Here is a 24,855-nt window from a genome sequence, read left to right as displayed (position 1 = left end):
CTGAACCACCTCCCTGAAAAACAAATTAGCTACTCTCAAATCATTAGTTTTGTGGCATGGAATAAAATGAGCCATTTTAGAGAATCTATCAACTACCATAAAAATCGAGTCTTTCCTACTTTTATTCCTAGGAAGTCTTAGTAAAAAATATATAGAAATGTCTACCCATGGTTCTTCGGGAATAGGTAGTGGGGTGTACAATCTATAGGGCTTAATACGAGATTTTTCCTTCTTACAAGTGATGCATCAATCACATACCCGCTCGACATCTCGCCTCATCTTGGGCCAAAAGAAATGTTTATGGAGCATGGCTAAAGTTTTAGCCACTCCAAAGTGCCCCATGAGACCTCAACCATGCACCTCTTTCACGAGCACATCTCGAATGGAACCTAAGGGGATACATAATTTACCTTTTTTAAAGAGGTATCCATCATGCTTATAGTACCTTTCAAATGCCCTATTTTCACAAGCTTTGTAGATTTCACTAAAATCAGCATCAGTTTCATAAAGTTCCTTAAGATACGCAAAGCCAAGCAATTTAAAGTCTAAATTCTTGAGAAGTGCGTACCTTCTGCGTCCGCAACGACATTCTCTTTACATTGTATTTAATCACGTAAGGAAACAATTCAAGGAATTCCACCCATTTGGCATGCCTCTTGTTCAACTTGTTTTGCCCATTGAGATGTTTTAGTGCCTCATGGTCGATGTGAAGGAAGAACTCCTTGGGCCATAGGTAGTGTTGCCAAGTTTCCAACACTCAGATTAATGTGTACATCTCCTTATTGTATGTTGGGTAATTAAGGGCAGGACCATTCAATTTATCACTAAAGTAAGCTATAGGATGCCCATTCTATGTTAAAACGACTCCAATCCCTATTACTGAAGCATCACATTCAATCTCAAAAGTTTTTGTAAAATCAGGTAAAGATAATAGTGGTGCATTTGTCAAGCAATCTTTAATCAAAGTAAAAGACTTCTCTTGCTCCTCACCCCCAATGAAAGTTTGAATTTTTCTTGATAATTTCAGTTAAAGGACCAGCTATGGTGCTAAAGTTAGGGACAAACCTTTAGTAAAAACTAGCAAGACCATGAAAACTTCTTACTTGGCTTATGCTAGTAGGTCGTGGCCACTCTTGGATTGCTTTTACCTTCTTTTGATTGACTTCGAGGCCTTCCGAGCTAACCACAAAACCTAAAAAAACAAGTTTGTTAGTACAAAAGGAACACATTTGAAGATTTGCAAATAAATTTTCCTTCCTTGATACTTCCAACACGGATTTACTTTGATTAATATATCATCAAAATACACTACACAAAATTTACTAATAAAGGATTGAAGAACACGATTCATTAACCGCATAAAGATATTTGGTGTGTTAGTTAGGCCGAAGGGCATAACCAACCACTCATACAAACCGTGCTTGGTTTTGAACGTGATTTTCCATTCGTCTCCTTCTTTCACCCTTATCTGATGGTACCCACTCTTTAGATCTATTTTGGAGAAAATGCGAGCCCCACTTAGCTCATCTAAAATGTCATCTAAATGTAGGAGTTTATGCACGTGCACCAAGAGCCATCTTTCTTAGGTACCAACAGCACGGGCATGACACATGGGCTTAGGCTTTCTCGAACATACCCCTTTTTCTATTAACTCATTAACTTATCTTTGTAGCTCCTTGGTTTCCTCAGTGTTGCTTTGATAAGCAGGCCGATTCAAGATAGTGGCTTTGGGAATAAAGTCTACTTGATGCTTGATGCCTCTAGTGAGTGGCAACCCACTCGGGATGTCCTCTAGGAACACATTCTCGAACTCCTGTAGTAAAGACATGATAGAAGAAGGAAAAGTGTTATCTAAATCGTTAGTACTAAACATACTTTCCTTGTAAATAAGCATAAGAAAATGATGCTTCAAAAGCAAATACTTTTTTATTTCTCTTTCTTTTTCAAAAACACTCAACTTTCCCAACTCACTATCTTCTTTTCCTTCATTTTTCTCTCATTTTTTACTTCACTCTCTTTATTTTTGTCTTTTGTTTTTGACTTATTCTTTCTTTTCTTCTTTTGTATTTTCTTGTCTTTCTCACACTCATTTTTTTCCTCCTTTTCTTTTGCTCTCGACTTTTCATAAGACTTTCTTAATTGGAGCTGATCTTCATAAACTTTTTTGGGAGTAAGTGGTGCCATAGTAACGTTTTTCCTTGGTGTTTGAAGGTATACCGATTGGTATATCCATCATGCAATACTTAGCGATCAAATTGTCATGGTCTCCATAACAATAAGTGACAACATGCATTAGCATTACATCACAAAGAACTTCGCCACTATATTTGCCAATTGAGAAAGTGATGACAACTTGCTTAGTAACTTTCAGCTCACCACCATTGTTGAGCTATTGAAGCTTGTAAGTATGTAGAAGTTTAGTGGTTGCTAGACTGAGCTTTTCTACCAACAAGCAGAAAGAATATTGGCTCAAAAATGAATGCAAAGATGTATTTTATTAGAATAATAACGTTCAGACATTAGCCTATTTCACAAAGGAATTTCTATCACTTTAGGCTAAAAACAACCAAAATGTTCTGAACATTACTCTAAATAAGCTCTAAAAACTACAGGGATTTCTTCCACAAGCTAATTCCTTAGAACACTCCAGATTTATAAGGGCAGGTATCTAATAAGGTCTCTTTTCATTTGTGTCTTCATATATGTCATTGGTGTGAACACTTGCCAACATTGTGTGTATGTTTTTCTCCTCTTTAATTTCCTCACATAGCTTCATCTCCTTGTCGTCCATCATGCCCGGAGTCAAGGCCTTGAATTTCACACTCTCTTGGGTCTCGTACCCCTTCTCGTGATGGAACTCACAACTGTTCCCTGTCTCTCCATGGTTTCCTCCTGAATAAGAAATAACTAGTCCCCTTCCTACCCTCACGTCTACCCCATTATCAACATGATTGGGAAGTGTATTTTTTGCGCTAGACAAGTCATCAAATCTGACAACGCCCATGTTAATGAGTTTTTCAACCAGTTTCTTGAAGGCAATGCAATTCTCTATTGAATGCCCCGTAATTCCCGCATAGTAGTCGCATTGTGCGTTCGTGTCATACCATTTGGGATACGGAGGCTGTATGGGTTTTAAGTAGAAGGGGGACACCACACATGCATCAAATAAGTTTTGGTATAACTCACTATATGACATTGGTATAGGTGTGAACTGAAGCCTTTCAGTACCTGGTTTCATTCCAGATTCTTGTCTCAATAAACCTTGTTGATTAGTAACCACCTTCCCTGGTTGGTTCACTGTAATTGACTTGTTGTATGTACTTACATGGTTCACTTCATTCTCCTTTTTCTTTAGGACTGACCTTCTATTATCCTCCTTATTCCCCATCTTCCTTGGGGCCTTTGTAATACCTGGGTACTCCACCCTCGACTGCTTTATTTCTGCTGGGTTATCAGGAAAATTGTTCCTTAAATTGGATCCTAGGCCTGTCAAGTAACTGACTGGTATCGATGTACCAGTCTGATATTGTTGTGATCTGATGATAAAAACTGCCACTTATGGACGCCCATCTGGCTAGACCTGGATGCTTGTCGGAGTACAATTTAGGGAATAGGTCAGATCCTCATTATCAACCCTAAAGTGGACACCGGGTCTTTCCTTTTTTCTAACTCTCTAGCTAGCAATCGGTTGAACTGGCTCATCATGGTTCTCTGTAATTCTAGCATCTAATCTCTCATCTCCTGTTGAAATTCGGTCAATAGCTCCTGCATCTGTATCTGCATTCGCTCTAATTTTCCAACCTTTGTTCCATTTCTCTAGTCTTTGCTTGGATACCGTAAGGGTGTTTGGTTGGTTGGTTTTCCAGATTAGTTGAAATAAATTTACTCGTTTAGACTCTTTCAATGGATTTTAATGCATGTAATGCAGATGCATAAAATGAATGCCTAGAGAGACATTGATTTTGATTCAATTACATTTAGGAAACTTTTCTAGAAAGGAAATTCCTTTACATAAAGCAGATGCATGTACGACCTCGCCCGTATATTCCAAGAAATAATATCGATCTTTTTCTTCATCCGCATGTTTGTGATAATCTCGCCGATTTCCAATAGACGCAACTGCTAGCTACTTTTCTTGATCTTGGTCGCGATCCATCCTCTGCCCATCTTCATAAGGCTCGTCAGCTTCTTTAAGGGGTTGGAACTTCGAAGGCTCTTAGACGATCGCCTTGAATCTTCAGGCCACAAAGCAAGGTCACGAATTCTTCCATCGCTCTTCTTGTGTTTCTCAGAATATATTCAGGCAGCCGTATTGTTTTCCACTTTATCAAGAGATCCATATTCCATGACAAGCTTTCTAATTTAGTAATTGGATTTGAATCAATATCTCTTTCTTAATATGCAAATGCAATGCAATCATAATCAAAACAAAACAAGATAGGTTAGTACAAAACAGAAGCAAACAAGGAAAACAAAAGTACCTAGTCGGGTACCACTAGGGGTTTGGAGTGGCTCTACCTAGGATGGGTTCGTAAGGTCTTCTACATGCGGTTTGGCTCTAAAGTCAAGGTACCCAAACCAGCAGATTCCTCGATCTTCACCCATTATAGGCTCATACAGATCGAGTTCGGTTCAGGGGAATACATTTCCCTATGGCTGCACGGAGATGAAAATCTCACGAAGACATGGGTACGGATGTACTCCGAAAGTGATCCACTATCCTGCACAGAGGTGAAAACCTCACGAAGGAGTAGCTTCTCACTCTCACTTAAAAGGGTAAGACTAAACAGTCTTTATGCAATATGATGCCAAAATATAGAGTTCAATCCATAGTAATCAATCACAAACAAATGCAATGAGAGGATCGTAATTTTTCAAATTAAATTTTCAATTTTTGATAATAAGACAGAAAACAATCAATTTTACGGCCTGACTCTCTATATTCCCCAGTGGAGTCGCCAAGTTGTTGAAACCACCTCTTTTATAAAAAGAAAAAAACGGGGATCGACTTTAAAAAATGAAAATGGGAGTCACCACCGATCTTTATTGAAGGTGTGATCGGATCACCTTGAAAACGATTTTAGGTCTACGAATTTTGAGAAAATAGGTTCGGGAGTCGGTTACGCACGAGGAAGGGTTAGCACCCTCGCAACGCCGAAAAATTGGTACCGAATTGATTGTTTAATGTCCTAGTGTTGAAAATTTGAAAAGATTTTAAAATCCGATCCTTTGAAAAAAAAACTTGAATAAGCGAATTTGGATGATAAGACATACTCGTTTCAAAGAAATAAATTGTCACACTCAGTGAGTTAGGGTGCAACAATTTAATCTTTGAAATTAAGTTTATCTTTTAAATTTTTAAATTTTAAAATTCATGTAGTTTGAGAAGGTTATTTGGTCATTTAAGTCAAACGAGAACTCAGAATCTAGTAAGTTAGGGTTCAATTTCTCGAAGTTCCTAAACATCCAACATTGCATTTATTTTAAAATTGAGATAGCAAAATGTCACATCCAGTAAGTTAGGATTCAACATTTTGAAATCTTAAATGCTTTGTTTTAAAATTGAATGATTTTAATAAATCAAACACTCGATTATCTAAATTCATCGGGAAGAATCGAAGCCTAGTAAGTTAAGGCGCGATTCTTTCGAGAACTTAAGAACATCGAGCTTTTAGGAATTAAGTAATAAAACAACTATAGTGCCTTAATAAAATACAATTCTCATAAAAGGAACATAATTGGATAACAGTACATACAATGTAAAATATGAAATACAATCTAAATTTAAACTAAAACAATGAAATAGGTGTTATACAAATATCAACATTGATTTCAATTGTGCTATACAAACGTAAATACTAATAAGTAAATAATCACTAAATAAAATAAAATAAATAGAGTTTTAGAGACAAAATATGTTTGTTTAAAATGATAAAAAAAATTTTCAAGTTAATACTATGTTTTATATATATATATGTAGATGCTAAAGGTGTTTTCATATAAATTATATATATACGCAAAAGAGTTATGTAACATTATTATGAAAATAAGATTTAAATCATATTCTAAACACGTTATTCGAAGGTACAAAGTATCAAATAAAAAAATGCCAAGATCAATAGAACTAATAATTATATCAAATTTGAAAACAAAATATACAATAGGAATTTTAAAATGATATTTAATAAATTAAAACATATTAAAATAATAATTTGAAGGGATTTGTGTATTGTTTCTAAATTGGTATTAAAGTAGGTTTGAGAACCATATTAAGTTAAATATTAAAATAATATGAAAACAATGAATATATAAAAATGATTTATTTTAAAACTTTTGGAATCAAAGTTAATTGTAGAAAGCATTTTCCTTTTGAAATTGAGAACAATAATCAACAATTCTTAAATCAAAGCTTTGATAAAATTAAAGTAACACTAAACGAAAGTAAAATTAAATAAAAGTTCGATTGACCCAAAATATTAGCATGTAATGAATTTAAAATATAAAATACGAACCAAAATAATAGTTTATTACACTTTAAGTTATAATACTAAATTTAAGTACCATGAAAGATAAATAATATAAGTAATATTGAATTCTATAATATATGAAAGTACGATTAAAAATATTATTGAATTTAAAAAGAGAAAACCGAATCTGTATTGAATTGAAATTTATTTCAACGTTTAAAGACCCAATCAGCAATTATACCCCATCTGAATATTCAATGCTATACACACAGAACAACACCGTTTTAAATTGGGTCTAAATGAAAATGCAGTCAAGTATGCGATACAAATTAAAAAAAAAAGTAGGTTAAAATAAAACTATTGGAAACAAGGAAGGACTCGCTGAATAAATAGACCAGTCAATCCCCAAATGCACGGATCCTACCCGAATCGGGTCACCGTTTGGGTCGGGTTCTTAGAACGCTGCAGTTTCAAAGCCATTACACTGGCTCTATCCGGCGACGTTTCAAAACCGTGCTTTAAAGGCCTAAACCTAAAGAGCTTTTCACTTCCAAAACCTAAAGAGAAGCCATTAGTCCCTGCGCCGCTCTGTGAATCGTCCGTTCAAGGACTCTCCGAACCTAGCCCACACTCCGATGACGACGGAGAGAGCAAGGATTCGGCCGCAAGGTAACTACTCTACCTTCTAATCTCTATTTTTATTCTTTTATTCAAAAATGAATCAAACAAACATAGAAAAGAAAATCGAAAAAAAGAAAAAGGGAAAAAGAAAACAGAAGAAGTAAAAGAACGATTCAAAATCACCTTTAGAATTCTCTTTTTCTGAATCTTTTGTTTTTTTTATTTCTTCAACTGTGTCCCTTTTACAGTGTTTTTTGTATCGACTTTTTATATCCGAAATTACAGAATAAATAAGAATAAAAATTCCAATCCAATCCGTTCTCCTTTTCTGTTATTTCGCTGCTCTTGTGTTCATTTGTATTCGCAGGTACAGCCGTACGGAGGCCAGCTGGAGGCTCGTGGTGGTGCTACGTGCGTGATGGCGCACGTGCGAGGTATGGCTCGGAGGGGAGCCCGTGCGTGGCAGTGGCGCAGGAGGCTCTTGTTGCTGCTAGGATTTTCAGTGTTTGGGTACAGTCTTGGGCTAAGTTGGGTTTTGGGCTAGGCTAGAGTTTGGGTTAAACCGGGTTAGGGTTTAGGCCTTTTTGGGTCAATTGGTTTGTAATTTGGACTGGACTATGTAAATGGGCTTTGCCCTTTTATTGAATTTGGTTTTAGGTTATTTTTGTTTGTACTTTTGGGCCCGGGCAAATTGGGCCTATTACAGTCACTTCAACTGCTTTTTTTTAACAGTCAATTTGTTTTTTTTTAAAAAATTAAAGCGGTGTCACCTAATACAACAACACCAATAAAAAATATTTTTTTTTTGCTTCAGCTGCTTTTTTTGGCAAGCTATTGTTTTAAATTAAAGTGGTGCAACTTGACTCACCGCTGGCACCAATAAATTTTTTTGATTTTTCTCCCACCATGTATACCCGTATTTTATGAGTATTTTTAAAATACATACTGGTTTCGATTGACACAGCTGCGACACTAATAAAAATATATATTTTTTAAAAACATCATGATTGTTGCATGATTGGACAAAAAGTGGGATGGTGTTGCCAATGTATTCGATGACACCAGGAAATATGATAATAAACACCCTATTTTCGTAATTAATTTATTCTCCACCCAATTTTTGTATTTAATTAAACTTTTAAAATTATTTTTATAAAAAAGCCTTATTACATTAAATGATTTTTGTACTCTTATTTGATAAATTTATTTTTATAAAATTTTTATTTTTTAATCATATTAATAGGAGTCTGAAATACTTGGACAAAATTGTAGGGTTAGGACATACTGTTTCTAAACGTGCGGTTTTTGTTTTGTCCAAAATTTTGTTTTACAGACATTTTTTTTTCAGCTATCAAGAGGAAAAACAAATAAAGATTCGTAGTGTTAATTGGTAAAAAGAGAAAAAAAAAGAGTTGAAAGAGAGAGTCCAACCTGGCCGGAGCCTTACATTTTTATGCCTCAAATAACCGCTACGTCTTTTTGCTTTCCTTAACGAAAATTCGTTAAGACCAAAACCAAGACAAGACCAAAGGGAAAAAAGAAAAAAAAAAAACACTTTCTTCTGCTGTCCGTTCACCATCATTAATTCATTCATTTTTACCCCTCTCTCCACCTCTCAATTTGCAACTCTCAAAAGAAAAGAAAAGAAAATAAAAACTCAAAAAATATAGAGATAAAGTTAGAGAGAGACGCTTCACCCTATACATACATACATACATACCACTGCAATAATTCACTTTTTCTTTCCCAGTATTTTCTTCCCTTTTCGTTCCTACCTTTAATTTGCCAGCTTTGCTTAGCTCTTTCTCGTCCCTTCTTCAACCTCAAAGATCTCTCTCTCTCTCTCAAACTCAAGGTACCCTTTTTGCTTCTTCTTTGATCATCATCTATTTCTGTCTCCTTTTCTGACATGTTATGATCAATGGAAAGACCGTTTTGCTTTGATAGTTTTTCTGGGCTGTAACTCCTTTGGATCTCCTCTTTTTGTCGTCTTTGTTTGATGTTTGTTGATCTGGGTATGCTTGATCTTGTCTTACTTTTAATGCCTTTTGTTTCTTTCTTCTTTGATTTGCTTGTCTAATGCTGATGTGATGTCAGATTTTCATACTGTTCTCTGTTTTATTTTTGTCCGACTTGATCATGATTGTTTTTGTCTGTTTCTGCTTTTTAAATCTGTCCTTCAACTATCAATTGCAATTTGCTAGTGCAATGAAATCTGGATTCAGTTTAATGACAGAAGCTATGGAAATGATTTAATTTGTTATTGTAATTGAGCATTAGAGATTAAAAGATCTTAGCTCTGAGCCAAGTTTTGAATGGTTGTTGACTTCGTCAACTTCTGCCTTTTAATCCCTTGATTGCTCGAGTTAAAGTGCTGCTTGGTTTGCTTATCAATGACACTAGTGCTAAGATCCTTTGCTGCTCTGGTACCTTTTGTTTATATGCGTGATCAAATTAAACAGTTTTGCTTTCCTTACAGTGCTTAGTGTTGGTTGGTTTTTACCATGCCGATATTTGAGCACTATTGAAGAGGGTATTCTCCTAAGCGCGTTGAAGAGCTACAAGCAGAGGCTTGATTGGGCATGTTTAGAGTTGTTTTCTTATATTTATGAAAATGACGGATGATCGGTTTAAAGAATAGGAGTTTATCTCAATTAATTTTTTTGGCCGGAAGAATAGAAGTTATTAATTTCCGAAACATGTCGAGTTGGCAAATCTGTCTATGTATGGAATATATGATTATTTTCACTTCAAGTAAGAATGCTGATTGGAGATCCCTAGCCAATTTTGTGAACTTCGTCATGAATTTTTTAAATTCCGCAATCCAAGATGCATGGACTGAACACTTTTGATTTTTTTAGAACCGAAAAGTTGCTCCTAAACCTTCATATAGTGGTGCAACATGTATTGTTTTTAGTAAGAGTTTACTTTTTCTTATCTCTAGTTTTAAGACTAGGATTGGCTAAGTGTTAGCCTTAGGATAGGTATTTATCAGCAGCAACTGCAGATGCAATTAGTTCTAGTAGATTTAATAATTCATGGATCATTTTGAGTGGACAAGTAGATCTGGTTTTGAGAGCACCATGATATGTGGCTTTGATGGATGGATGATATAGATTTTAGTGCATCAATCTCAAAGGGAGTTTCTTTCTCATGTGGATCAACTTCCAAGCATTAACATAATAGGGGGAAAGTTTTTATGCCCATCAGCTGTCCTTGCTCTTAAGGATTCTTCAGCATGCTTCTGTGATGATATATGGTGGGTTTAATTGGCAAATTTAATAAATGGCAGTTTATTATGGGAAGTTGGCCAGCATGTTGACCTTGAAAGAAGATCCTGGAGAAGACAAGATTGCTTCTAAGATTATTACGGTTATTTACGATTGTTTTAATTAGAAGCAATACATGTCAAGTGAGCTGGTTTGCAATTTGCATGCTAGGCATAAAAACATTTTCTGAAATTTTTTTATTGCTGGATCCTGACAGTACTAAGTGTCGCCAACATTATCTTGTTGTTGAAGATTGTGAAAAGCTGTGGCTTCTCTTGAATTGCTTCTGTTTTATGGAGCAAAACTGATTTTATCTTTTCCAGTTATTATTATGGTTGTAGCATTTTGAAAGAGTAAAGTATTTTTGTTAGACTTAAATTGTTATAAGATTTGGTCAAAAAGGCTTTTCTTTTCGTTTTTGATTTTTAAAAGATTTGAACTGTAACTTAATTTTTCCTTGCATGATGTAATACCTATGTTTTCTCCAGATATTTTTCTGCAACTTACAGACTGCTGAAGGTTGGATTCTGAAGTTGAGCTTTACATTTTTCGCTTGTGAAACCAGTTGTAAAGAAGAATTCCAAGAAATGTCTAGCTCTTCAAAAGTTTTGGATTCTGCATTTCAGGGAGTGGGTCAAAAACCGTATCCTTAAATCGAAAGGCATATTTGTTGTGAAGTTATGGATTTAATTTGTTCTTAACCTTTTCTTTTAAGTAAGATTATATTTTCTACCTTTCAATAAGAGAGACCAGAATCAATGTCTAAGTTTTTTTTCAATACCAGCAGGGTAAAATAATAACATTTTTTTTGAAGATATCTGATCATGTTGCATGTATGTCCTGCTATATTTTTTTTGGTAAAAGCTGTTGCACTTGACATCTTATAGCGGGACTGAAATCTGGCGTATTGAGAATTTTCAGCCAGTACCATTGCCAAAGTCAGACTATGGAAAGTTCTACTTGGGGGATTCGTATATTGTCTTACAGGTGCAAACTCTCTCTTTCACTTGGTCTCTCTTCTATGGATGCTCACCCTCATACTGGACATTGCTCTCTCTTATTCTTTTCCAGGATAAATCATTTAAGTTGAATCACTGCTTTATTTTTAATATCTCATTTGGTTTCTCTTCTGTGTTTTTGTAGACAACACCTAGCAAGGGTGGTTCATATCTGTATGACATACACTTTTGGATTGGTAAAGATACTAGTCAGGTGTGCTTTTGCTGCATCTATTTTTACTTAATTTGTTGAGGATTTAAATGTAACTTCTCATGAATTAAAACATCTTTTTTGAGATCATTTTGTTACATGCAGGATGAAGCTGGAACTGCTGCTATAAAAACCGTTGAGCTAGATGCAGTACTAGGAGGGCGTGCTGTGCAGCACAGGGAACTTCAAGGCCATGAATCTGACAAATTTTTGTCATACTTCAAACCTTGCATTATACCGCTGGAAGGTGGCGTTGCTTCTGGATTTAAAACGGCTGAAGAAGAAGAGTTTGAAACACGGTTGTATGTCTGCAGAGGAAAACGAGTTGTCAGATTGAAGCAGGTATCTGATGCTCTTTACCCAAGTTTAATGAGTCTGGATGGAATGGAGCAAGAAACAAGGAGTTCCATGAATTACTTATAAACTATTCAATATGAGATTATTGTGGGTCAGGGAAATACCAGTTTGTATTATTCACTTTGCAGGTTCCTTTTGCCCGTTCTTCACTGAATCATGATGATGTGTTTATCTTGGACACTCAAAATAAGATTTATCAGTTCAATGGTGCAAATTCTAATATTCAAGAAAGGGCAAAGGCATTAGAAGTAATTCAGTTTCTAAAGGAAAAGTACCACGAGGGAACGTGCAATGTTGCAATAGTTGGTAAGGGTGCATGCATTTACAGTGTCAATTGTCAAAGATGCTGTTTTTAAGCTCTCTACTTCTCTACAATTATTTATTGAACTGTGTACTAAGTTTATTTATTTTACCCTATCTACAACTGGCACTTCATGAATCTACACTCATATATGCATTAATCTAATCACCTTGCCAGATGATGGGAAATTGGACACGGAGTCTGACTCAGGTGAGTTCTGGGTCCTCTTTGGTGGTTTTGCTCCAATAGGCAAGAAGGTCACCAGTGAAGATGATGTTATTCCTGAGACAACTCCTGCTAAACTTTATAGGTAACCGTATCTTTTTCTTTTTTTCTCCTTTGCTTTTTCCCTAAAAGTAGCACAATGAAGTTTGCTAGAGTTAAATAAAATACTTTGCATTCGATTTATATGTTGTAACAGTGTTTCAGTTTCTTAGTGATCAAACCTGATTTATAAACTTGTAGCCCCCAACCTCTTTCCGAAGTGAAGTGGTTAGGGAAAATAAAGCAACTGTGTTAAGACATTGTTCACTGGTCTAGAAGACTGAAACAGCACTCATGACCATTTTTCCCCCTTTTCTGTAAGCCCACATCAAAGGCTCTTTTTGTGTGCTTGAAATCATTAAGATTCCACATTTTTGTATTGTCCTTAATATATTTGTTGAGAAGATTGAAATTCTGTATCTCTTTTATTCCTTTAGTTTCACGTCTATTTTATAACTAGACGTACAAGAGATGATGAGATAAAAGGAAGGAAATAAACTCTACCTAAATGTAAATGATCTAATACCTAAACTTTAGGAACAAGATATTTACATGATATATATAAGAAACGGAAAGATAATAATACATGGTATTTTCCACAATATTACCTTTAATATAACAATTCTTATAGTCCGGCTGCTCCAATTCGGCTAATATCAACCCTGAAGTCTCAGGTCTCAACCAATGCAAGTATGGAACCTTATTAGTTCAAAAGCAACCAACTCCAGATTCTAGAACTTTTATCTATCATTTCAAGATCTAAAAGACATTCTTTTCAGTTTGTCCTATTGGTTCAATGTCATATGTTTCTCACATGTTCATTTGGAGTGTTCCTATTTATTATCTTTATGGTGCAAGAAATCTAAAATCAAGTACTTTAATGTGTTATCAAGAATGTTATAACTAGTTTTGAAGCCATGAGGCAGCATTATAAGGTTAGCATTGTCTTAATATATTCTCCATGTCAATTTCCTTCTTTCCTTATCAAAAAGGAAAAGGAGAAAAAGATGAGTGGACATGAGAAAGCCTTCTATGTAGGCAAATTTTCTGGAGAGAATAAAATAACATATTAAACTTATTTTAAATTACTTTCCAGACTGCTTCAAGTGTATTCTAGTCACCATTATTATGGGTAATATAGATGAACTGTACTTTCTTTCATTGGATGCTTGCTTTGAGTTAGAGAATCTTCTTTTTAGGGGAAAATTTAAGTGACTAAGCATTCTTGATTGATTTTTGTTTTAGTTTATATTGTTTCTAAAGGTGTGTATCTATCAATTGATAATTTTGAATCTCTGGTTCCTGTAGCATAACTGATGGTGAGGTGAAGATTGTAGAAGGTGAACTATCGAAAGGTCTCTTGGAAAACAACAAATGCTATCTACTGGACTGTGGTGCGGAGATTTTTGTTTGGGTTGGACGGGTGACACAAGTAGAGGACAGAAAAGCCGCTAGTCAAGTTGCTGAGGTAGAGATAGAGGCATGACATTGATTTCTTCATGTCTTTCTAGGAAGTGAGTTCTCATTCCCAACCTTTTATCTCCAGGACTTTATTGCTGGCCAGAATAGACCAAAAACAACACGCATTACCCGTGTTATCCAAGGGTATGAAACCAATTCATTCAAGAGCAACTTTGATTCTTGGCCGGCGGGATCTGCAGCTCCTGGTGCTGAGGAAGGAAGAGGAAAAGTAGCCGGTAGGATCACTTAATAAGCTACAAATGGAACTATTATATTTTTTGGTTGACATTATTGAATGGTATCCTTTTACTAGCTTTGCTGAAGCAACAAGGAGTTGGTGTCAAGGGAATGAGCAAAAGTGCTCCTATGAATGAAGAAGTTCCTCCTTTGCTTGATGGCGGTGGAAAGATGGAGGTCGAGTTAGTTGTCTGCTTTCTGTTGGTGTTTGGCATTTGACTTAAGGACACAAATTGTTGACACAAATATGGTGGTGCCGTTGGTGGTTTTCTTTTTTGCAGGTATGGTGCATCAATGGCAGTGCCAAGACACCGTTGCCAAAAGAGGATATTGGCAAATTTTATAGCGGAGACTGCTACATTGTCCTTTATACCTACCACTCAGGTGACAGGAAAGAAGATTACTTTCTTTGCTGTTGGATTGGAAAGGATAGCATTGAGGTAACTTACATCATTCTTATCTGAGTTCGAATTAATAATAATTTTTTGCTCATGATAATGGTTTCCAATAAGTGTTGCTTCCTAATATGGAATTTAGAACATGCCTAATTTCATGCATATAGTAGACTTGGACTGCTTCCTAACTTGGATTCCTAACCTGCAAATGAACTATTGATAGAGGATTGAATTTTGGTTGCACCTATTGAATTCTATAATTTTAAGATGACGCTATGAAAATAGTGAATGCACATTGTTGTACATATAAAATACAGTTTTGCAGCACTTCAGTTGCAGTCATAAATGTTTTAGAACAAATATATTTGGTAAAAATCTGAAAATCTGTACAATTCAGAATTCCATGCTAATTCAAATTTTAGCAATTGGTGCTGGAAACTTATATGTTAGCAAGTCCTGATCTGGATGCATCTGCAATAGGGAGAAGTTCCTCATTGCACAAAGTAAAGTAATTAGTGGCTGGGAATTAAGATTACTTGACAAGTTTAACAAATAAAAGAAGATAAATTACATAAGGCCTGTAATCGTCAAGCATTTTAGAATCTGACAAGACCACAGCACTCATTGTACCCTAAACATAGAATTAAAGCAAAAAAGAAACCCAAAATCTCTAATAAGAAATTGAAAAATTAAGAAGTAACTTGAAAGCTGCTGTAGTTTCCTGAATAGATGATAGTGCATTTTCAATCATCTGTATCTCTCCTTGTGACACTTAGTGCCTCTCATATTTTTTGTTTCTTAAATGTAATTTTTACTAGCTAAATTTCTTTGCAAAAAGTTTCATCTACATTGCCGTTGTTGATTGTTCAGAACTTAGCAAATTCTGTATACTTTGCTGTGCTGACTTTGTTGGGGAACTGGTTTCTAGGTCATACATTGGTGACAATATGTACTTCATTCGGCTTGTTTGCTGCATTGAATCTATATCCCTTCTTTTTTCATTCTTAATGTCCTTTGCATAGAAGAAAGAGGTTTATATGGTCACATGCCAACTTGATGGACTTCATTCTGGTGGTCACTCTTGCTACTTAAAACTTTGTTTTCTAAATAGTTCATCTATTTCTTAATTCAGGAGGACCAGAAGATGGCCACTCGACTGGCTAATACAATGTGTAACTCACTTAAGGGGAGGCCTGTTCAGGTAGCATAATACCTTCAGCTGAGTACAATTATTCTAATGCTTGTGTTTCTAATAGATGATTATTGCAGGGTCGAGTTTTTGATGGTAAAGAGCCACCCCAGTTCATTGCACTTTTTCAACCAATGGTGGTCCTTAAGGTATTTAATTTGATATTTTAGAATATCATTTCCAATTGCTTTTGATTTTTTGGTAGAATTGGCGGGTATCAGCTAATTTCCTATGCGTGATCCCTATCCAGGGTGGTCTAAGCACTGGTTACAAAAAGAGTATAGCAGACAAAGGCTTGACAGATGAAACCTACACTGCAGATTGTGTTTCTTTATTTCGAATTTCCGGAACCTCAGTGCACAATAACAAAACATTGCAAGTTGATGCGGTATGCATTATTTGGTTATTTTGTCAGTTTTTGCCTTTTAAATTTATGTTTGGTTGATTTTGAATTTCCAAGCAAGACTGTTTTTCCATAAAACTTACATGCAAAATGACTAGTTTATTTTTGTTTTATATTCAAATATTTTCTAGATCCTAACATTTCCTGTTGCCACCCCAGAGTAGAATCTTTATATGATTGAAACCTTTTTCAGTTTTCACTGAGAAGTTTGTAATCTAAACTTTTGTTTGGTTTTGAGGAATCTGGAAGGTAAACATCTAAACAATGGAACACTTCTATGTTCTTTTTACAAATTGTGGGGAATTGTCTTTTCATTGTCGAAGTTTGTTGTTGTTTCATTGTTAAAATTTATCCATCAAAATGATATCTCATTGCTTTAGTAACCCTTTTTTTACCTTTCCTCTCTAAAATAATTTGAGATATTCGGTGTTTTTTCTATTTTTTCCTTTTCGGTTCTGTAAGTGGTAAGAAAAGTCTCTTCCTATCATAGTTCCAAATGTGTTATTATATTCTTCTTGGGAATTAATCATTTCCAGTGCTTGTCCAGAATTGTCTGGCCCTCATAGTATAGTATAATTACCAATATATATTACCATTTATTCAAAAATATATATATATCTATTACCATGAAGTTGCTTGTCTAGTTGAAGTCCCTTCCCTTTTGCTGTTTTCCGAAAAGATGAAAATAAAATCTTTTTGCAGTCATTTTACCAAATTTCATACATATTATTACATGATGTAGCATTTATTTAGTCAATGAATCTCCAGTCATAATTGTCTTGGTTCTTTGTTCATTAGTCTCATAAAAGAAATTTGTTTTCCCTTGCTAAGTCAGTCTTATTTTCCAATACACATATGATTGATTATGCATTTATGTCTGCTGGAAACTGAATTTTTTGCTGCCTTGCATTAGTTGAAAATTTCAAATGCCAAGTCTTCTGAGGATTTCATTGTTTTTAAGCACAGAATTATACTCATGTATTTTGCTGTTCACTAGTGCTGTGATTATCTGAAACTAGACTGAAAAGGTATCGATTATCTGAAACTAGTCTGAAAAGGTATCATAACTTACTTAAGATGTGATTTTTCTTCAGAAGTTCTGGATTAAACAACTGTGAAAACTGAAACGAACTTGTTACTACAATGCTAGCATTGTTGGAGAAATGAAGGCCTAGAATACTGAAAATATTAGATGAAGATATGTTTGCTCTGAGGTGGTCTTAAATTTACAACTAAAGTACCAAACTAGTTGATGTCAAATCAATTAGGATGTGTTACAGAAGATATAAGTTTTTTCTCTAGGCTGTGGTTCAAAGCTTCAAGGCCTTGTAACTCTTAAGTACCAGAAAAAAGGAATAATTGGTTCAAATCATGAAATAGCAACATTAAAGTCTTCTACTGCAAAATGCAAGCTACTTTTATTTGACATTACTTGTGTAGCGATAACAGGATTCTACAGTCTGTTTTTATGGTGGTGCAGCATGACTACCTATTCCTTCTGCATGCTCACAGCAGTACCTCCTTGTTTTTGTAACTATTGTTCAGGTAGCAACATCATTGAACTCGATTGATTGTTTCCTCCTGCAATCTGGATCTTCCATGTTTACTTGGCATGGAAATCAAAGCACCTATGAACAGCAGCAATTAGTTGCACGAGTTGCTGAATTTTTGAAGGTATACTCTTTGGAGAGCTTTACATTTTGGCTTTGTTGCGACTTAGATTAAAGCACGATACGGTAATGACTTTATATTATTGTCTAGCATCTAAGTTCCAACTAGTTGAGTTGATCAATTAATTAATACTGCTAAAGAATGTAATACATGTATATATGCCTACATATCTTGTATCAATCAAATAGTTAGATGTAATTCTTATATGATGTTTATAATTCTTTTTTGTTGAGTGATGCAGTTTTCATTTATCACTATTCTTAAGCTGAATATATCTATTTTATGGTTTTGTTGAACCTGTGGTTTAGGACAGAAAATTCAGGACAGAACTAAGGTTTCAGAACGGAATGCTAAGAGAAAGCTTAGAACAGAAATCTAAGGATGAACGATGATGCTTAGTCAATTCTTAGATCTCACATTGAAATGAAGACGGGCTTTTATTTTTAATTTAGGAAGAAAATAATTTAAATAATAAATATCCTAATTTTTAATGCCAAAGCATAACATCAGCAAAAACAGACAAATATTTATAGCAAGTACTCTAACCTCGGGTTTGGAGTTAGTTCCATCTTCAAAGAAATAGAGACCTCCATTTTCCCTAGCACTGTCACTCCTCCCCAAAAGACCATTTCCTCAAACTCATACTGAGATTACAAGAGACATGAAGGACATCATGAAGGACAAAAGATTACAAAAGAGTTTAGGGACATGAAGGACATCATGCAGGTTATAGATGGATAGCACAATGGATCTGGTCCCAGCAACTCCCGAAAGAGAACCATAAGTAATCTTGATTTTTTATTCCCTGCACATGGAGTAAAAGCAGAAAACAATTCGGAGCAGCTTGTCATATGTTCAGTTTCTCTAGAATCTATGATCAATGAACTAGTTTGGCTAGGATCAATACTGAGTGCAGAAACAAAGTTCCCCTTTTTGAGCCAAAGAGCAGAAGAAATTTGAGGAATATACTTGGAAGAGATTGGAAAGGTTTTTACGGGTTCTCTAGTTGTTCCTTTGTGAAATGAGACAATTCTGGAGTACTTTGCTGCCCTTGTTCCTTGTTTGACAGTAAGAAGGCACGGTTTTCAAAACTGTTTTTTTTCCCTTCCAGTTCTGAGGCTTCCCGTGAATTTTCCAGCACATTTCTCTTTTCTGTTAATGCTTTTGTCTGTGGTCACACTAGGGTTTTTTCTTGCTGTATTCAGCTTCATTTTCCTTTGAAACAAGGGTAGCATTTTCACTCCCGTAAGACATGGTGCTTCTGCATGTTCCACCAAGAATAGAGCTTTCTGCCGCAAAGGTTTTTTCCTCAATAATGGCTGTTTCAGCCAAAAAAGAATAAGAATTGAACTGGTTCTGATACCACGTTGTTTTAGGACAAAAAGTTGAGGACAAAACTAAAGTTTTAGAACAGAAAACTAGGAGAAAGCATAGGAAATAAGGTTGTAACTTTTCTGCATACCTCAGTCCGAAAATTCAGCATAATTTATAGAGAAAGCATACTACTGAACATTGCATGAGATTCCCTTAATTGATAGAAATCCTTATTTCAAGGCATCTCTTAGTTTTGATATTATTTTTCTAAATTTTAAATACTCAATATAAAATGTACTTTCCTAAACTACGTCCAAACCCCTAATTGACAGTTGCAAATCCCTTATTGATTGGATTGTGTTAATTATCCTAGTCAATAATCTCTTTTTTCCCATAATTCTACATAATCTATTGTGAATAAATACCAGGAAAAAGTAAAATATACTGAATATTAAGCATTGAAGTGGCTGTCTTTCTTGTTTTGCATAACCAATCATTTTGCTTCTGATTGTGCCTTGTTAATAAAAGTCAATAGCAGCACTATTAGCTCTTTCAAACAACTGCTTCCCCCTTGTCAAGCAATCATCTAATAATTTTCTTTTGCATTCAGCCTGGAGTTGCTCTTAAACATGCTAAAGAAGGAAAGGAGAGCTCTGCCTTCTGGTTTGCACTTGGGGGGAAGCTTAGTTATACCAGCAAAACTGCATCTACAGAGATTGTCAGGGATCCCCACTTGTTCACTTTTTCTCTTAATAAAGGTATCTTGTTTCTAATATGATCTGCTTTATTTTCATATTTGTACTCTTTAGATTTCTTTGTCTTTCCCGCAGTTATTGATGAAACTTATAACCATTCTAACTGTTCTTTCCCTGATTTTGTCTGGTTCCACATGGATGCCATAGGAAAGTTTGAGGTGAGCTTTTTCTAATGTAATTGAATCTCGCTCCTACAGGTATCCAAGTTTCTTCTTATGCAAGTTTACATTCTGTTGTACAGGTTGAGGAAGTTTACAATTTCTCTCAGGATGATCTCTTGACAGAAGATATTTTGATACTCGATACACATGCTGAAGTGTTTGTTTGGGTCGGTCAGTGCGTAGAGCCCAAAGAAAAGCAAAATGCTTTTGAAATTGGTCAGGTATAAATAAAACATTTTTTCTTTATTTTATCCTTTCAAGATGCTTATTATTCATTTTACTAGTTCTTTGCAGAAATATATAGACATGGCTGCATCTCTAGAAGGTTTGTCTCCACATGTTCCACTTTACAAAGTTACTGAAGGAAATGAACCTTGCTTCTTCACAACATTCTTCTCATGGGATTCCACCCAAGCTACTGTATGTGTGTTCATGACTGGATTTTTCTGCTTTATCCCTAAGTTACTGTCACTTAAATTAATGTTAGATCACTCTTATCTTCCTCAGAAACAAAATTTGAGAAGTTACTTCCCATCTTTTCTGTGCAAACACATTATTTTGTAGATGAGGAAATCTTTGAATGTAACTCTGATGAAGAACCTGTATAAGAATAAATGACCATTTAACTACACCTTTAGCCATCAAATTTATCCTGGGTTTGACAAGTTCCTTGTCTGCACAAAGAACAAATGAGAAGGATAAAGTAAACAAAAACTGTAGAGCAGGTGTGAGATGCAGAAGATTAGAAGTCAAAGCACTAGGACTCTAAAATTTGAATTGCAATGAGAGATCCCCAATGATGGAAAAGTAGGATAGTAGATGTATATTGTTGTATGGAACCGAGAGGGAGTTCATGGACAGTCTGCTGTGTTTGAATGAAATATGATGGAAGTCTTCCAAAATTAAAATTTAAGGCTCATACCTCTGAGAGCTTCTCATATCTTCAATGACATCACCATTATATGTTTTTTAAGGTTGAACTGCTCTTTGATGGACACGGTTCTTCCGTCATGTATGTTGCATTCTGCTTCATCTGTTTGATATTTATACTTGGATGTTCTCCGTGGATGCAGGTGCAAGGAAACTCATTCCAGAAGAAGGTGGCTTTGCTCTTTGGGGCTAGCCATGCTGTAGAGGTAAAATTTTCTTTAATTCTCATAAAGTGAGTATTTTCATTATATTAATTTTTTGTCTGTACGGAGAAACTTGGATCATAAAAATTGTGGGAGTTAATTTAGGCTACTTGCAAGGAAAATAAATTATTTTCAATATATGAAGTTTTGATGTAATGAAAGCAAGATGAGATGTGTTGTAACTTTCGTCTTTTAAACTTTTTTATACTTGAGGTTGCTTGCAGTTGATTCTTGTCATGGGAACCAAGAGTCCAATTCTCTATCAACAAAGAACGAGTGGATCGAATTCTAAACATGACAAGCTGCTTTATACTTGGTTTCTGAATGTTTATGCATTCTTCTTTCTTGGATAATGTTTGTCATCTATGCTGCTGCTGCTATGGTGGGATTCATAAAGGCAGGAAAAAAACAAAACAAAAAAAAAGATATTTCTAAAAGAGGAGAATAATGAATTAGATTTCTTGTTTAGGTTTTTTTTTTCTTTTATTTGCGGTGTTATCTACATGTTATATTTTTTTCAAAGTTACTTCTGTTTTCTTCCATCTCTTTTTCAGTTATCTTCTAATGGATTTCATCCCCCCCTTTTCAATGGGTTGAATAAGTTTTGCTTGTTTTCATCAGGAAGTTTTAATTTTAGTCAGTTTGTTTGACCCTTTTGTCTTTGTATGTTACTGGATGGAGTTTCTTATTGTTTCCTTCTGCTTTAGTTTCCATTTCCTCGTCTGTATCATTGCTTTCAGATATCAAAATTTGAAGCATTATTAGTCAAGTATTTGATATGTGCAATTGTTGCAGGCCCAGGATCGATCCAATGGAAATCAAGGAGGACCTACACAAAGAGCTTCAGCTTTAGCTGCCTTATCATCTGCATTTAATCCATCATCAGCTAGCAAAGCCTCTACTCCAAAGCCTTCCAGCACTAGTCAGGGATCACAAAGAGCAGCAGCTGTCGCTGCTCTTTCCTCGGTTCTTACTGCTGAAAAGAAGAAACAATCACCTGATGCATCCCCTATAAAATCCACTAGCAGCACTCCTGCAGTAACCAGCCCGCCTCGTAAGAATCCCTTTCTACTCTTTGGAAGATGTTATCTAGAAACATGGACCATTGCCTTAGACTGATCAACATAAGTTGCTAAATATTCTTGATGCATCTACTGATAAATAAATTTGACCTGTTTTATTGTATATTTTTGAAAGTGTATCTGATGCATTGAGATTGTACAGCTGAAGCAAAGAGTGAAGTGGACCCTTCTGAACTAGCAGATTCTCAAGAGGTTCCTGAAGCCAAGGAGACAGGTGTAGTATCTGAAACCAGTGGGGAGGATTCAGAACCAAAGCAAGAGAGAGAGCAGGATGAGAATGGGAATGGAAGCACTCAAAGTACTTTCAGTTATGAGCAACTGAAGGCGAAATCCGAAAATCCTGTAACTGGAATTGACTTCAAACGGAGAGAGGTTTGTCTTACCATTTATATTTTTAAGTTCACTCTTAACTTTTCCTCAATATATTCTTGTTCTCACTCATCAACTTCTCAGGCTTATTTGTCGGATGAAGAGTTCCAGGCCGTATTTGGGATGGAAAAAGAAGCATTTTATAAACTGCCAAAGTGGAAACAAGACATGCTGAAGAAGAAAGTTGATTTATTCTAGAGAATGAATGCATGTATGTTGTTCTTTTGCATTCTAATGCCTTCATTGAATTTGATCTTCACTTCCGCTCGAAAATTGTGGTTTTCTTGGTATAGCTTGGATTGCCTTATCTCATTTGCCTTTTTTCATGTCGTGGTTAATATCTGATTGTTTGAAAGAGTGATTTTTTAGGTTCCACACCTCCTAGCGTCACTGGCTTTTGTAATGTATCACATGTAGTAGTCAAGGAGAGTTGGACTTGGCAGGTCAACATTCTTTTATTTGGTTGGCATGTATCTCATCTCAGTTGTGTTTTTATTTTATTTTTCCTTGTTTTAGTTTGGTAAACAAGGTTGGTTGATGTATATGGTTTGCATTTGTTTGAACATAATGGATAATTCATGGTTTGAGAAATATATATATATAAAAACTTATATTTGTCTTTGTTTCATTATATTGATTTTGAAGGAGAGATGAGATGAGGTAGTCCTTTTAACTTAATTATGCTGATGCTGTTTTGTTGGATGTTTCTGTAGTCGAGGAAATTGATTGCACTATTGTATATAACGGATCAGAGATTATATTTTTCTAGTGTTGTGTTCTTTTTTACAGAATATATTTTCTAGTGATGCTGCAGCTCCTTGGTTTCTTTAAAACACAGTAGAGATTGCAACTGGACGACTTTGGGTAGAGTCAATTTGTATTTATTTTTCATGGGCAGAAAGTAAAGTACAAAATAATTTAACCAATTACAGAATTTTCTTTATTACTTGCATGATTTATTTTGTAACAATCCAATTTGATTTGATTGTTTCGTGATAGAAACTCGCATCTCATCATCAAGCCATTCAATTTTAATATATTATTGCAGTATCGAGCCACTGGATAATACTCCAGTGTAGGGGTGAGCATTTTATCGAATCGAATTGAATCGAAAATTTTCGAGTTAATCGAGTTTTTGAATCTCATTTTATCATCCTAACCTTATTTTAAGTTTTCTCGAATCGAGTCGAGTGAGATGGAATTCGAATCGAACCGAATCGAATATATTTATTTGAGTTAAATTTTAAAAAATAATTTTGGGTCCTTGTAACCATCGTCACCTATTGTAATAAAATGTCTACTTTAATCAAATTTTTTATTAACTTTCATCACCTCATAATTTATTTATTAATTTTTTATATATTGGTTAGCTTATTTGTTTGCTTAGTTGTTTCAATTATCTTCAGATTTTTGTCACTATGTATTTTGGAATTAAAAAATATATTAAATATAAAAATATGATTTTTTAATAAAAGTTATTTTAAAAATAAAATGTGAAATTGATACCAATATAAAATTTTAACACGAATATTTTATGGCATAATTAAGAATTCAATTTAATATAAATATTCAATATGACAACAATTCAATAATATAAATAATATAAAATGTGAAATTTAATTTAATAATATAAATAGTCGATATAAATAAAATTATTACTATTTATGTTTAGTGATTTTTTTTTGAATAATTTTGATTTTTTATTTGAGAGTAAAGGATGAGAAGTAAAAGTTTAGGGGGAAAATAAAAAGTTTTGGAGAATAAAATTTGAGGGAAAGTAAATAGGGAGAGTAAAATTTTGGAGGGAAAATATTAAAAAAAAATTGGAGGAGGGAGGGTTTGGGGTAGATGAGAGGTGGGATGGGAAGAGAATAAAAGTTTTAGGGGAAAAGTGGGAGGGAGTAAAAATTTTGGGGGAAAATAAAAGGTTTTGAGGGTTTTTGGGAGTAAAATTTTGAGAAAAAGTAAATGGAAGAGTAAAACTTTGGTGGGAAATGGATTTTGGGTAGATTGGGGGGTTGGGAGGGGAGGGGAGTAAAAGTTTTGGGGGAAAGTGAGAAGGAGTAAAAGTTTTGAGGAAAAAGTAAAAAAGTTTGGGAGTTTAGGGTAAAAATGTAAAATATTATAATTTGATATTCGAATTATTCGAGTTATTCGAATTCAAAAACTTAACTCGATTCGAACTCGAAATTCGAAA

The 24,855-nt window shown here is 34.8% G+C and overlaps 1 protein-coding gene across 2 annotated transcripts; it reads left to right on the top strand.

Annotated features, from left to right (window-relative positions):
- The first annotated feature begins 8,574 nt into the window (after positions 1-8,574).
- On the top strand, positions 8,575-23,273 carry LOC107945380 (villin-2). 2 transcript variants are annotated; one of them, XM_016879353.2, is made up of 23 exons: positions 8,575-8,943; positions 10,846-11,000; positions 11,245-11,344; positions 11,501-11,569; positions 11,672-11,908; positions 12,052-12,229; positions 12,402-12,534; positions 13,797-13,956; positions 14,035-14,185; positions 14,263-14,363; positions 14,468-14,626; positions 15,714-15,782; positions 15,851-15,919; positions 16,021-16,158; positions 17,719-17,847; positions 19,769-19,916; positions 20,061-20,071; positions 20,155-20,295; positions 20,369-20,494; positions 21,148-21,210; positions 22,003-22,261; positions 22,432-22,661; positions 22,743-23,273. In XM_016879353.2, exons 2-23 carry the CDS (start codon positions 10,945-10,947, stop codon positions 22,854-22,856), a joined length of 2,841 nt encoding a protein of 946 aa, XP_016734842.2. In that variant the 5' UTR covers positions 8,575-8,943; positions 10,846-10,944; the 3' UTR covers positions 22,857-23,273. The 2 variants fall into 2 exon arrangements, with proteins under 2 accessions (XP_016734842.2, XP_016734843.2); XM_016879354.2 differs by having other exon boundaries at positions 8,932-9,103.
- The last annotated feature ends 1,582 nt before the right edge of the window (positions 23,274-24,855 follow it).

This window comes from Gossypium hirsutum, chromosome D03 (genome assembly GCF_007990345.1).
Source record: "Gossypium hirsutum isolate 1008001.06 chromosome D03, Gossypium_hirsutum_v2.1, whole genome shotgun sequence".
Lineage (NCBI taxonomy): Eukaryota > Viridiplantae > Streptophyta > Magnoliopsida > Malvales > Malvaceae > Gossypium > Gossypium hirsutum.
The sequence above is the reverse complement of the archived record's forward strand: the minus strand, read 5'-3'. Positions and strand labels throughout refer to the sequence as shown.